The following is a 15,483-nucleotide window of genomic DNA, read 5'->3' on the forward strand; positions in this document are numbered from 1 at the left end:
ATCTTACTTTCAAGACAGATTTCTTAAATGGCAAGAGAAATGTTGTAGTTCTAAAATTACAGATATTCTTGACAGTAGAATGACTTTATCGAGAATGAAAACAAGAACTTTCTTCTGACAGCTTCATTTGGTTATATCCATACTAACATTGAAGTCTGGATACATGTTTTTATGGTACTATGGATATCATATTTTAAATCTGGCGATCTAAGTGAAAAATGAACATAGAAATAAAAGCACATCATTCTGAACTGGTTTCTAGCTATTCTTTTCTTCTTTCCATGGTTCTGTCCTATAATTTGGAAATACTGGAGACTAGTCACCAACTCATTTAATGTTGATTTTACTTTACAACTTTTAATTTTTTCTATTTTTCCATCTAAATAATTGATTATTTAGCTAACTACAGCAGAGACTGAAAAGAATTAACAAGATATGCTGTAACCATGCCTTCACCATGCCTGGCCAGTGAGAGGCATGAGTTCAGGAAACTGGGCCAGCCCACCACCCCTCAGCTGCAGAGGCCTTAGACCAGCTCCAGAAGCCTCTTCCCACCTCAACCAGTCTGTGATCCTGTGACCCAGACTTGTCAATCTATATGACAACATGCTCCAACTGGCAGCTTGCAGCCCACCACCTCTTCCCCACAGACAGGGAACAGCTGCCACAGCAGCAAGCACTGCCAAACAACCGAGCATCCTATCCACGCCTTCCCACTGCAACCTAAAGAGCTCTGCAGAGACTGCTCCTTTGACCACAGCAGAGCCAGGAGCAGGGGCAGCAGCTGCTGCTGAAGCCACAGTGGGGGGCAGAGATGGACGCAGCCTGAAGGCAGCCAGCCTCCTGGCACCTATCCTTGCCTCCAGCCCTGTCCCTCCTCCCAGTCCAGCAGCTCTGGCCCAGTGCTCCCATCAGAGAGCAGCTGCTTTCCACAGTACTGCTCCACATCTCTGCTCCCCTCTCCCCTTCAACTCCCCAGTAGCAGCCACTCACTCAACTCCATGTGACAAGGGCATGCAGGTAAGAGCAGCAGCTGTTACTTCCTTTAAACCATTCTATGCACATTTGATTTTAGCCTGTATGAAAGCTATAGGCTCAGAGAATTAAGAAACAGCTCAAATGGGAAACAGATAGAAAAAAGAAAGGCATACTTTCATAGCAGCTAACTTGGTCACATAACCTAAGGCAAATTTTGCAAGCTAAATGCAAAGACAGACCTCAGAGGTTCTACGCCTGCATACATGTTTACAGAAAACAACAGAATTAATGGTTGTATTAGGTCAGAACAGATGATCATCTAAGCCCAGGGTCCTAGCCCTCCCCCTAAGTCCTGGCCCCCTGACAGTTGCCAGAAATGGATTCTTATGGATACAAACAAAAGAAGTAAATATACAGAATTTTTTTCCCTTGGTATACCTTCCTAATAAGAACTGAAAGTTACATGTAGCTCACCACCACAGATATTTTTTTCTTTCATCACACAACATCATTTTTAGCCCTATCTGCCTCTGCCCTTTTTTTCCCTTCTTTTCTTTTTCAGTATCCAAAGCATCCTGTAGCAGTGAGTTCCACACCTTAATTATGCATTGAGTGAGAAAAAATTCTGTCACACTTCAATTTCCTCAAAAGCATCTGGACAGACCTAATGGCTGGGGTGCTCTTCTAGAAGGCAGGAGAGCCAGGGACTATGTAGTCTTCCCACACATGCTTCCTACTGTATGCCTGGGTCCTCCTGCCTCAAGTACAACACTGTGGCCTCCTTTGGCTCTTCGCTAGCAGAAAAGGAGGTTGTTAGTGTCATGGTTTTTTGCCAGTCTCAATGCAGTCAGCGTGTTTTACATAGCCATTGTTTTATAGTTCTGTGGGACCTAACCCCTTCACAGACTTAAACACACGAAGAGGTATATGCATAGAACAGGCACTATATGTTTAGTTCTGTCAAGGTAGTGTTATCTCAGGATACAGACTGAATAACCTTTCTGGCAAATTGCATCTGAGACTCTGAAGTTCTTACACATTTGCTCAGGGTTTCTGTAGATGACACAAGGGGACCAAGTCATCTACCCATTGCATGCTCTGCTGGTATAATTTTTGGAATAGGTCCTAAGTAAATATTTGGTTAGAACCAATCACATTGTCTCAGAATTAATAATTCGGGGATTATCTGCGACTTCTAAGATTCAGAAACTCATTCACAGGTAAGACTTCCAAATCCTCTCCTGAACCAAATAGAGCTAAAGCCTATTAAGGGGACAAGACAAAAAAATAAAGTCACTTGAAACCGGAAACAAAGAGAAAATGCACTAGATGCAATAAAACTCACAATGAGATGACAATAATGAGTACTGGCAAAACTGAAAGGAATTGAAATGACAAACAGTTAATATGTAGAAATGTTAAGTAAGAAAAAAAACAGAAGAAATATGTAAGAAATACGGAAAACGAACTCCCAAGTTTTAAGTTATTTGAGGACAGAAGCTCTTCCTACTGAGTGTGATTTTATATTGCCTAACATAATAAGATCTAGTCCTCGATTTAGCCACATATAAACATAACAGAGTCTTACAGATAACAACCAACAGTGCTGAGTAGATTCTGCTTATTGCAGAGAGCAGTACTTGTGGGAAGGGGAGGCAGGACAAAGGCAGCAGACCTAAAAACCATCAAATGTGAAAGCAGTTACTCTTTCACCCACATAAACCCAACGCAGCAAAGTCTAACAGGTGACAAACAGCTTCAAGTGTGTCAGAGTTGTCACTGAGGTATATCTCGGAGAGCATGCATCTAGAGGGCTATCGCAACAGCTGGGTTTTCCATCTATACTCTGAGAAGCATTTCAAAAGCAATTATCCTTCTTTCTACTGAGCAATCCTTTCAACAGTTAGAGCAGAAAGGCCTGCCCAGATAACCCCCAACAATGTGGGTTCGAAAGAGGGAAACAAAATCCCAGTGATCTCCTCTTTAGTCATTTCTTTTCCTTCCGTACACTGCAGATGTGCTCAGAAAGGCTTGTAACAATGAAATGACAAGAAATGAAGCAGATGATTCTTCCCTCTACTGTTCTTCTTTTCACTTTCTATGTTCCTTCCACCTAACAGAAGTATTCTATCTACTTTACAGAACTTGCTCCAAGGCAGTAATTATTTCAAGGGTGGTACTAATAGCTTTTGCCCAGCATCAGTTACACAAGCAGCTATAACACCTGTGGCAGTACACCAAGAACATGGGAATATGCAATACAATTTACAGGGGAAAGAGTATAAGCACATTTCAGTTGCTACACATTAAGACTGGAGGTAAAGCACATTATGTCAGACAGCAAAAACAACTATTCAACCATTCTAATAGCATAAGAAGGCCTAGGGTCGATGTACTGAAATGCTGTAGTAAAAACGAGAATTCAAAACCACTGATGTACAAGTGATAATAAAGCCCACCTCAACACATTTCTTCATAGAAAATGCTACATGTGTCTTGGAAGTACCAGTATGAAACTATCAGATGTGGACCCATCTATTTTGTTCTTACCATAGATATTAGCAGATACAATGGTAGTAACACATAGGTTAGACACAGCAGTTCTTTCTTCATTTGCATTTTAAATGCAGCATCAGGAAACAGCAGCAGTAAAACATGCAGTAGTAAAAATTTGCAAAACATTTAAGCTAGCCTAGAATCTCCACATGAGAAACAAACAGATGAGCAAAAGACACATCCTACTGTTACAACAAAATAGCCCTTTGTAGCTATAGTGTAACACTCTACTTAAAGAGAAGTTGCAGAAACAGATTCAAAGAAAATAATTCAACTAATTCAAAATTCAGCAGAGCACTCCTTGTATACATTTCTTTCACAGTAAAATCCATATAAACCAGATCAAGGCATGACCCCTCTTTCAGTGAGTCTCACAAGTTGCTGATTCCTTGAAGACAAAATTTTTTATTTAAAATATCTGAAGAGCCCTCATCACTCTAAGCTTATTTTTAATTTTCAGTAATTCTGATTTTTGTACTATTGTCAAAAACTTGCTATGGTAACAAAACAGAGATGAAGAAATTGAAGGAAATTGTCAAGAAACAGCAGATCTACAATATTTTATGCTGTTAACATCATAACTTTTCCCTCAGGCATTCACAGAAATACAGATTACTGTGACCTCACATACTGAAATAAAATAAAACCAAAACATAGGGAAGATAAAGAAGAAATAACATATAAGTGGAAGCTAGAAGAAAATTCATTCCTTCTCTTGCCCATCAATGTCAAATAAGCTAGAAAGAAGAACAGCCAAATTACTAAAATTGATGTCACATCAACTGGAAAACTGACTGAGACTATAAAATGAGTAGTAATTGCTCTCTGCCCAATTCATGGGTCCAGCCTGTCTGTTTTCCATCTGCTTCTATGCAATTCAAGCAATTCTGAACTGTGCTCTCTGTTCCCGAACATGTCACAGATTTATTGGAGTATCACATTCCAATTCTTAAGATTCTCTACTAAGGTAAGCTATTATGAGGAACAAAATTTGTGCATCTAATAATTGCTATGCCAGGAAAATTCAAGGAGGACAATCACACATGACCTCAATGAACCCACCACACAAAATTAATAAGATAACATAATACACACCCCTACCCCTAAAAGAGAGGTCATTCTTTTCTCTTCTTGCACATGTATAAAGATAGGCTTAGTACATGATATGAAGTACTATGGGGTGTTTACAAAATTTTCTTTTAACTTCTGGTTGGCTTTGGCCAGTAAAATTAGCTTCACTATGGTTCTTACCTCCTGACAGATAGGGATTGGAACCCTTCAAAGGCATATTCGAGGTAGCTTAATCTTTGAATACTTCTCAGAAATGAATGGGACAATCTTACGACAAGCTAATTTTTGCATATGATAGTTACTTTACTTGTAAACAGGTCATCAAATATTCTAGTATTTGTGTTGGACAAAAAGCTAATTGTAGTAATTCTAAACATAGCTAATCATGTGTAGTTTTTGTTTTTAATTTTTGTTCCTTTAACAGAATTCATACACTTATTTAAAGTTGCAGCCGTCCACGCCCTCATAGGAAAGACTAACATACAATGCTTGCATCCTTGAATTGTACCAATGAAGACAAGATACTGTAAATAAAATCCAGACCACAGTCCTCTGTGACAGAGGATGAGCTAAGCAGCTTTGCCCTCCTCACCCCCCAATTTTGTATTTCATAAGTATTATCTAATAATTATTAGATATAAATAAATGACAATTTGTTTTGCAAATTAACATACATCCTAATGCATGACTAACCCCTGCTTACATCATGTGTGATAAATCTAGTAATGGTATCTCAAGTAATTCTCTTTGTTCTGTCCTGGTAGAGATTATAATAATTACCATATATCATACAATAGATATGTATTATACAACAGATGATCAGTCTTCTCTCCGTTTTGGTAAGGCACGTATTCTCTACTCTGCCAGCAACTTGTACTGTGCTGTTAGAGAACTCACTTCTAGGCTGCTCAATATTTTCATCTGTCACACGGGTAGAATAATCACTACTGCCAGGAACTTTGAAATTCATAAGGAAAGGCTTGCTATATGTAAATGAAAAGTATCACCAAAAATCCATTTTATATTGTATTTTAAAGTATGTTTGCTACATGTAAAACACCAATTTTACTCTTTTTATAAATAATTTGCATGACTGTACCATTATCACTTCAGATCCTAATGGCTTTTTATTTGGTAGAGCACTCTGGCTCTGGCTCTATTATTGTGATATATAAAAATATTGTTCTGACAATTATCAAAATGGCTGTTAATGGCAAAAATACAAAACCTAATATAAATAATTATATACTGCTACAACAGTTGTCTAGATATATAATATAAGCAGTATTAAGGTAAAAATTTTTGCATCACGTAGAAATACTAACTTTTAGACCACATAGTAAAAGGCCCAAGAAAACCAGTAAGTTTCTGTCCTCTATGTAATAGCAAAGCATATACCAATTAGAAGACAGGAAATTTTCAGCTGCCCCTTTTTAATCTTGAGTGCACAGTTCCACTGACTTTCTTGAGCAACAGCTAATCTCTAAGACCCAGGTACACTTCTGAATTTCTGGTTCCAGGTATGTAACCAGAACATGCTCTGGCTTAATGCAGGAGTAAAACAGAGTGGTTACAGCAGCCTTTCCACTGTCCCTGAAGGCATGTAGGTTGGAAAAAGGCATAGCACACACCAGCCAGGCCCACAACCCAGTTGATCAGGAGACCAGGATGACAGAGGTATCTTCTGTGGAGTCTACATTCATCTAAAAGAGGAATATTTGTTCCACCGCCTATACATTAAAGATAATAATAAACTGGAATAAGCAGAGCTATTGACTCAGGAAAAAATACTGACATAGCTGAAATCCAGTACGCAGATTTACTCCAACAGCATACTAAAATTACAAAGCATAAGGCTAGGCAGATAAAAAGGGGAAATAAATGACTTATACAGCAAAAAAATCCTTAATTTCTAAAAAAGTTACTAATTATTTCTATTGTTTAGGGAGCTTAGATAACTAGCAATCAATGTTCACAGTCAAAATCAGGTAGATATTCACATTCAAAATGAGGTAGATATCCATAGCAGACTGCTTAAATTAAAGAACAGGTAGAGCATCTGGATGTTCTGGAAAAAAAAAAAAAACATGAAGAAAGAGAAAACATGTCATCCAAGAGTACCTCATTCTAGGTTACAAAAGTTGAAGGTCTAAATATGACCAATAGAAAAAAACGTTTTTTTCAAATCCCTATGAAAAAATATTTTTTTCTAGTATGTGTGTTAACAGTTGAATGACCATGAGCACTTCTATGACTGAGACATTTCTCTGTAGTAACCTTGCCATTAGAGAGGTCTTTTAAAGCAGGAAAATCAAAGAACAGAGGCTAGACCCACAAGCAATCTGATCCCCTATATGAAGTCTGTAGTTTGACTTCAAATATCCGTGGACAAACTTTGATAGCACAATTTAAGATGGAAGCCATATGCACTACAGCCTGCAAGAAATACGGCAGCTCATGAATAGTGTACAGACCCATATCCATTTGTAGGAGGGAGAGAAGAGATTAGGAAGAGGACAGGGTTCACAGTAAGAATTTCCTGGCTTTAAAACCATTATCATTTGAATCTGCTCAAAAAAACAAACAAACAAAAAAACCTCCAACAAAAAAAATGCTTCCAACAGAAAAAAAGAGACATGTAAATAAAAGATAAATTTTTTAAGGAACTTGAATGAATACTGGGGTCTCCTAAGATCTTTACAAGAAGAATTATGAAGAAATTAATGAAATATTCCTTCTCTATGCTTACAAAGTTAAAAAAAAAAATCTCCAAACCACTGTTATTTTTAACAACCTTTAGGAAATTGGGAAACAGAAAGGACAATGACAACATCAGCATTGATCTAAAATGTTAAAAGGGTAAATACTAATCTGATGAGATCATAAAATGGCAGGTACAGATTTTAATCAATATATTTAATACAGATACAGAGTAAATGACAAAAACTATGATTTAATGGATTTTTTTAAACAAAATTACATGACTGTGGATAAAAGTAACCATGCTGTCTCTGACAGACTCCTAGAGATTTATGACATAACACTGTATGTCACTGATAAACATAGCTTTTTCTGATACTAATACTGAACATGCTAAATCTGCAACGAAGATGTAGGTTAAAGTATGTTAAAGGTCTCAAAACATAACTACTATACAGACTCAACACAGAAAATTGTTTTCAGTCCACTGCTGCCAGTGTTCATTATTACTTTTACATACATAACATATGGAATTGGATCCCTAATAAAGTTTGCCACTATTCAGTTTTATAAATTTCTGGGCCATCTCCAATGAACAGAAGAGTCTGTATAATGTGAGCACAATCACGCAATGTGTGTCTAACAGAAAAACAAGACCTGCAGCTCAGAAAAAAATACCTATGTAGCTATAGTGAGAGGTGCATTCTTCAAAGTAAGGTGTTACCATTCTTGTCTATGGCACTGGCGCTATTCTGAAATACTGTGCATGGTTTCACTGTCCACAGTGAAAACCATGGGTCTGTTGAATGTAACTCCCTTTTTCTTGCTTAAAAATAATAAACATTACTTGAAAATTTGTTTTGAAGTGGAAACTACTCTAGTTCCACTTGCATCATATTTAAATTAACATCAGCTGCAAGAATGAGGGGTGAGTGAGGTTAAATTCCAATTCTCTGTCTAATGGGATTTTAAATAGGCAAATTCAGCAGGGGCTGCATATTAATTCACATGTACAGACAAAGAAACAGACCTTTGTACATGCTCAATATTTTTCAAAGGACTACTGTCATGAGGCAAAGGTTTTCAGCTTACTCTAAGAATAACTGGGTTAAAATTTAAACCTTTAAGGAGCAAATATAATTAGACTGTTCTATCAGAGTGATGTGTAGAGAGCATATAGAGAGCATGTTACATTGGGACACCAATATAAGTCGATATAATGCAAGTCAAAGAGGCTTTACTTTTTTTATTTTTTGCACCACAGCTTTAAAAAGCAGGCAACCTCGAGCAGGCCCCGAGGCGTCCAAGACACACGGAGTGCACACGTCGACGCAGCTGGCACGGACCTCGGTGCCCGGCTTCAGCGAGCCGCAGGGCACCACGGCACGCCCAGTGGGGGCCGCGGCACTCGCACCGGCTTTGGGGGCGCTGCGCCTCCACCGCAGCACCCCGCCGGCGTTCCCGCCGCACAGGCCGGCACACACACCCCTGCCCGGCTCACCGCGCGCCCTGGGGCGCACCCCCGGCCCGACGCCGCCCGCAGGGCACCGCGGAGGCCGCCAGGCCGCGCCCGCCGCACCCCCGTGGCGGCCGTTGGCGGCAACGGAGGCAGGCCCACGGGCGGCGCGGCGGGGGCAGGGGCGGCGCCCGGCCGGGCCCCCGCGTGTCCCCGCCGTGGGGCACGGGCACGGGCAGGGCGAGCGGCGGCACCGGCCGCCACGGCAGCCGGGCCCGGGAGAAGCCGGGGGGGCCCGGAGGCGCGCTCCTCCCTCGCCGCTCGCCTGCCCACCCCGCGCGTCCCCCCCTAGTCAGCCCCTTCCTCCCGCTCCCCAGAGGCTTCTCCTCTCCCCCAGTCTCCTCCCCCACCCCCCATTTTAAGGTAACTCCCAGGAAACGTGCGAACCTGTAATTTTTACCTTCTTTGGCTTTTTTCCTCCTTGCCAGCGTGCCGCCAAGTTTGCCCAGGAAGGAGTCATCTTTCTTTCGGGACGGGGGCGACTTAGGGGTGGGGGATTTGGGGGACGACGGGGACTTCTGGGGCGAGGTCGCCATGGTGGTCCCAGCACGGCTGCCGCTCAGGGATGAAGCCAGACAGGTTTGAAGCCCAGGCGAAGCGGGAGGCTGGTCCCGGCTCTAAACGGAAGCGGAATTATTTCAGGCATTTGAGGCAGCTCCTGCTCCGCTCGCTCCCGCTCTCCCTCTCCTTCCCTCCCTCCCTCCCGCCCGCCCTCCCGCTCGCTCCGCGCCCGCCGGGGAGGGCCGCGCTGCCCTCGCTCGCTCGCGCGCTTCACCCCAACGGCCGCCGCGGCCCCTCGCGCGCTTCACCCCGGCGGCCGCCGCGGCCCCCTCGCGCGCTTCACCCCGGCGGCCGCCGCGGCCCCTCGCGCGCTTCACCCCAACGGCCGCCGCGGCCCCCTCGCGCGCTTCACCCCAACGGCCGCCGCGGCCCCCTCGCGCGCTTCACCCCAACGGCCGCCGCGGCCCCCTCGCGCGCTTCACCCCAACGGCCGCCGCGGCCCCCTCGCGCGCTTCACCCCAACGGCCGCCGCGGCCCCCTCGCGCGCTTCACCCCAACGGCCGCCGCGGCCCCCTCGCGCGCTTCACCCCAACGGCCGCCGCGGCCCCCTCGCGCGCTTCACCCCGGCGGCCGCCGCGGCCCCTCGCGCGCTTCACCCCGGCGGCCGCCGCGGCCCCTCGCGCGCTTCACCCCAACGGCCGCCGCGGCCCCCTCGCGCGCTTCACCCCTACGGCCGCCGCGGCCCCCTCGCGCGCTTCACCCCTACGGCCGCCGCGGCCCCCTCGCGCGCTTCACCCCTACGGCCGCCGCGGCCCCCTCGCGCGCTTCACCCCTACGGCCGCCGCGGCCCCCTCGCGCGCTTCACCCCAACGGCCGCCGCGGCCCCCTCGCGCGCTTCACCCCAACGGCCGCCGCGGCCCCCTCGCGCGCTTCACCCCAGCAGCGGTCGGGGCTGCCTCAGGCGCTGGAGGGAGGATTTTTCCCGTCAGGGGAAAGCTGCACCCTCATCATACGGTTGGTTAAACATCGCCTCATTCAGGCGAAGTCACCCCCGCCCCAGGCCGCTCCGCAAGCGCCACAGCCCAGCGAGGCAGCGGGGGGCCGGACCGGGTCCGAGGAGGGGCAGCCAAGGGGCTGTAAATGCTGCTTCCTCTCCCGGCAGATGGAATGACACTGATCGACTGGAAGGAGCTAATCCATTAATAAAGTGTCACTAAATAATTTTAAGCAGGTTCAAGTGCAGGTCGCCACATATACTTCAGCGTTGAGTAAGTTCTGTGACAGAACTTACTGTCACAGCAGGTTGTCTCTGTAGGTGTCCATTACACCTGTCATCAGCAGTGGGCATCATGTTACTTCTTTCCACAAAAGAAACCTACTGCTGTAGTCAGACCTTTATTAAAAAAAAGAAAGTGAAAGGTTAGTTAGCATGATAAACTATTGTCTATGCCAATCTTCTGTTGATCTGCAGATGAGTAGCTTAAGAGAAAAGCATCTTTAAAACAGATTATTTGCTGTGACTGGTAAGAGGTTCAGGAGACACCTAGGACTAGAACAGCATTAGTGTCATCTGGATGTGCAACTTGCACTTCCCACTTAATAACTCAATTAACAATTTAGGCAAAAAGCCATACACACTTCATGCAAATATCTAGCTATCCATTAGACATAATAAGAGAAATGAAATTAGCATGATGGTATTTCTAAATCAGCTAATAATTGTTGTTTTTACAAGCCAGTAACAATGGTTACCTGACAAAGGATAGGCATCAATAAGTATTTGTTGTATGCAGTTAGTATATGCCCCAGAGAATAATTTTAGTCACCCATACCGCCATTATTTAAAAACAGGAACAAACGCAAAGCAGTAAGAGAATCTCACGTTGCCTTAGGTTTGCACGCTCTGGCTTCCAGCACTGGTTCTGTGTTTGGATTTTGTCTGCAGAACTTTCACAGTTTCACACATTACTCTTTTAAGAAGTACTATTCATGCCCTGTATGGATTAGGATACAAACAGTTCTGACCAATTTTTGAAAATAATGAAAGATAAATTTAAAATAAAGCAAAATAATCATGCCAAGTCCTTTCTATATATGCATGTGAATCTACAGCACTTACGAATAGAGAAATGACACAACTTTGGACCCAAATGACTACACACGGATGTCAATATAGGATTCTGTGGGCACAGCAAAGGAGAAAGCATTTTAGCAAACAGAAGTCTGCTTGCTTTTGTGCCACTAAGTCTTGTATAAAAGGCAAAAAGACCAAACCAGACATTTCACAGACAGTAATGTGCGCTGGGTTATACAGTATGGGAAAAACAGAACTCAGCATGCATTTGCCAGGTCACACACCAAATAACTTTAAAAGTCCTAGCATCTTTTCTCAATTTTGTTTCATACTTTTTTTTTTATACTCACCATATGTAAATTAGATATCAAATGTAATATTACTTATTTAAAAGTCTCATGAGATATGGGTAAAGGTTTAACATCACAAGGAGAAAATATATATTAAAGGAAATTCAATGTGCATTTTAAAATAATTTGTTTGGGGAACAGAAATACTGCATTACCATGAGTAGTAATGCTAAGGGGTCACTGCAACAGACAGACTTAAGTTTTCTGTGTTCTTTATGGGCTTCTTTCTGAATTTATTTGCAGTTCTCTTAGGCATAACATTATTGCAGGATTTTTCCACTTATAATGATTCTCTTTGAGGATAGCAACAATATTCCTTTTTCCCTCTGTATCTAAATTTACAACTACATATTCTGCTTTTTTCTTTTGTTCTAGGAATATATATACACATATGACCTTAAATTAATATTGCATTCAACACAAAAGGCCATATAGGTACACACAAAGTCTAAATTATGGCTTATGTATGAATGTTGATTTTAAATGCCTAGGTTCCTATTTATATAACATTCCAACCACAAATAAAAGCTGCAGTAATATAAATTCAGGGAGATTTTTGTTTGGCTAGGTTTTTGCTCTGTTTTGCATTTAATAACTGAATACTTTCATGATCATGCTCTGTGATCCCATGCACCTGACACAATAGTCAGCAGGTTGTCATTCAGGGACACTGCATATGGCATATAGAAATCTGGAGCAGACAATCAGAGCTCTCACTATGCTCTCTGTCAGCACCTTGTTCCTACATATGATCCAACCAGTAGCTAAAATTAATTGTATCCTGATCACATACATACTTTTGCCAGGCAATAAAGGAAAGCTAAATCCATATACTTCAAATGCATTCTTACTCACCTTCCTATCTGTCCATGCAGGCCTGTTTTTTATTTCTTTTACTACAGAACTCAGAGTGATCATGAATAGAATATTACTTCCTGAATGAGGTGGAAAAGACAGAATACATAATATAACGGTCATGGTCTAGGCTAATAAAAATGAGCACTGCAGCAGCTGAATACTTATAATCTGAGACAGCAGACTCGTGGGAGAGAGGTCAGCCCTGATGTCATATCTGGTTCTCAAAGTATGTCTTCTGTTATTACACAAGTTTAAGCCAAGTTGGTTAAGGCCATGCAATAAATTATCGATTCCTCTTGATCTAGAGTTCAACATTTTTGTCCTAAGTACATCTCTGCTCTAGCATTTTGGCCCTTTCGTCATTTAAATAACAGTGGAATATTCAAAAATACTCTACTACCCTACTGCTATTGCTGTAATTGCATACAGTAAGACTCTCCACTGACTTTGGAAAGAATAGAATTACACCAAAGTCTATCCTTAATATTTTTCTAAATGTTTGCAACCAACCATCTTCAGACCTGCCAATTCTGTTAGTTAACTGCTAATCATTCACATCCCTGTCCCCCAGACCAATAGTTAACAGCACATTAAAAGAAGATACTTAGAGAAGAAGGAATTTCCTCACAGGCTACTTTGTGGCTGTTTAATGTCTATTTTTTGACTGGGATTCAAAGAGAGAGGCTATTAAGATTTAGGACACCAGTAAATAAGAGCTTTGCTATGCTTTCCCTTTTCCATGTACCCCAGCCAGAAGTTCAGCAATAAGCAATTGATGCAAATATAAAGGCTCCTTCCTCTGCCTCCTCCTAAAAACTGTCTCTTACAGCATTGGCAACTCATGCTCTTCCAGTGCAGTGCTACAAGCTTTCTTCTGCTTTCTTGTGTCTGTCAGATACAGGAACATCCACCTCATCTGTTATTCAGGGAGCAGTTGTCTGTGCTTCACTGGGTGGCTGAGCAATATTACCTGCTCACCTGCAATCCACTGAAAGACAACATCCCAGCATCTCTGTGATTGCTTTTCCTGAGAGCACTCAAAAAACTCTGGAGGTAACAGCTCTCACAAGACCTGGTTGTATGTATCCATGAACCAGACATGCCAAGTGCCTGTTCTCCTCTGGGGACCTAACACATTGCACCTCTGGTAGCACCTCCAGAAGTTGAGAGGCATGAGTTATCCTCAGGCTTGTACTTCAAGAAAGTGTTTTTGGATGTCACCATGAAGCCTGCTTCTTACCTATGTGAGGTGGCCACCTCCATACAATGCTGGGACAGGCAGCACCAGCAGCAAACCATAGCACAGTGTATTGCCTGGTTGGTGGTCTGCACTGCCACACCTCCTTTCCCATACTGAAACAAGGCTGGTTACATAGCCCATAGGACCTTGCTGCGTATGCTTTCAGCCCCTATAAGGCAAGCCCAGGGTTGACTGATCATCGCAGTAGGGGTTACATTATAAACAGCAGAAAGCATTGCTGTTGCGTAGCAGGGCTCCAATTTTTTTTGACATCATCTAAAACTCACACTTGAGGGTAAGTTTTTTTCCAGTTCAGAAAGTGAGTTTAAGATTAAACGTATGCTTATGCTTGAATTTAAAATTGAGCTATGACTTCTTATTAACTTGTATCTTCTGTGGGGTAAGAATCTTCTATTAAAAAAATAAATAGCATAATGAGCAACAAATATATTATTCATTAATATAGAGTTTCACAGAAGAATTAGAGTATATCTCCAGTCAGATCCTTCAAAAGTACAGTATGTTTTTATATTGCACATTAAGGACCCCAAAAGGTTAGGCAAAGATTCAGTGAAAGACAAAAGATGACATAATGTATACACAGATCGTAGAGAGAGATCAATTATTTGGAAAGTTTCAACAGAAGAAAATTGATTTTGAAAATTTTCATTGAGATAAGAATATCAACATGGCATTTATTGCTTCTGGCAATAAGCAATTCTGCCAATCAGTTATTTATAGATACTAGGCCAGGTTTACATGAGTTTACATCTGGATTTTTTTTTTCTTAATAAGCTTTTGCATTTGCAAGAAATGCCTTCTCTTCTCTGTAGCCTTGTACATCTGTACGATGTGACTATTCTACCAATTATTGCTGGCACATAGGGCCACGAAATCTTTTGCCACAGTTCATCACAATCAGCAGAAGAAACCATGTGAAAAAAAAGACAAGTTGTTCATAAATATTAGGCATACAAATTTAGATGAAATACAGTGAATACATTAGTCATCACAAGGTATTTGTCAGATTCAGGAGATACCATGGCTGCCACAAAGATTGCAGTGACAGTATTCACATACTACCATGGTAAACCCACCATGCCATACTATGCAAATAACTGTGTAGTCCCTCAAAAACTCCATAAAGCAGACAGCTTTAGACCTTAATAGTAGCAAGGTCTTAAAAGATAAACAGAATCTCTAATCTGCTAAGCCACATCCTGCTTCATGCTTAAGCAGGAAAAAAACAGAGTATATCTTTTTGGAAGGAAACTGCTAAACTAAAATCAAGTTTAGTTGAATCATATATGCTGCCTGCAGTAAGTCTGAAAATAGTGGTTGCAGGGCATAAGGCTGTTAAGTTTGTTGCCTATGCCCAGAGAAATCTGGCCAAATACCCTTAAAATCAGTGGGGTGTTTTGTTGCCTTGGTGGGGGCAAATGGATTGCTCGTAAGACACATGATGTCTTACAAAATCCTTTTCTTGAACCTCTTGTCCAATTGGCTTTCTTTAGAGCCATAATCTTTTGGAGGGAGTCAGAGAGGGTGAATAATAAAGGAGACTCAGTAAATTCTGAGACCTGTTTCAACAGAGACCCGTTTCTACCCATATTGCATTGCTGGACCAGCCAAGCCCCTC

General features: G+C 42.3%; 1 protein-coding gene across 1 annotated transcript in view; it reads right to left on the reverse strand.

Annotated features, from left to right (window-relative positions):
- PARVA (parvin alpha) overlaps nucleotides 1-9,495 on the reverse strand; it is a 71,146-nt gene extending 61,651 nt beyond the window's left edge. Inside the window, exon 1 of the mRNA XM_062576227.1 lies at nucleotides 9,222-9,495. Coding sequence (XP_062432211.1) covers nucleotides 9,222-9,357 — 136 coding nt within the window. The 5' untranslated portion in view covers nucleotides 9,358-9,495. The remainder of the gene's footprint in view (nucleotides 1-9,221) is intronic.
- Between the last annotated feature and the right edge of the window lie 5,988 nt (nucleotides 9,496-15,483).

The sequence above is a fragment of the Rhea pennata genome, chromosome 5, assembly GCF_028389875.1.
Source record: "Rhea pennata isolate bPtePen1 chromosome 5, bPtePen1.pri, whole genome shotgun sequence".
NCBI classification, from domain to species: Eukaryota; Metazoa; Chordata; class Aves; order Rheiformes; family Rheidae; genus Rhea; species Rhea pennata.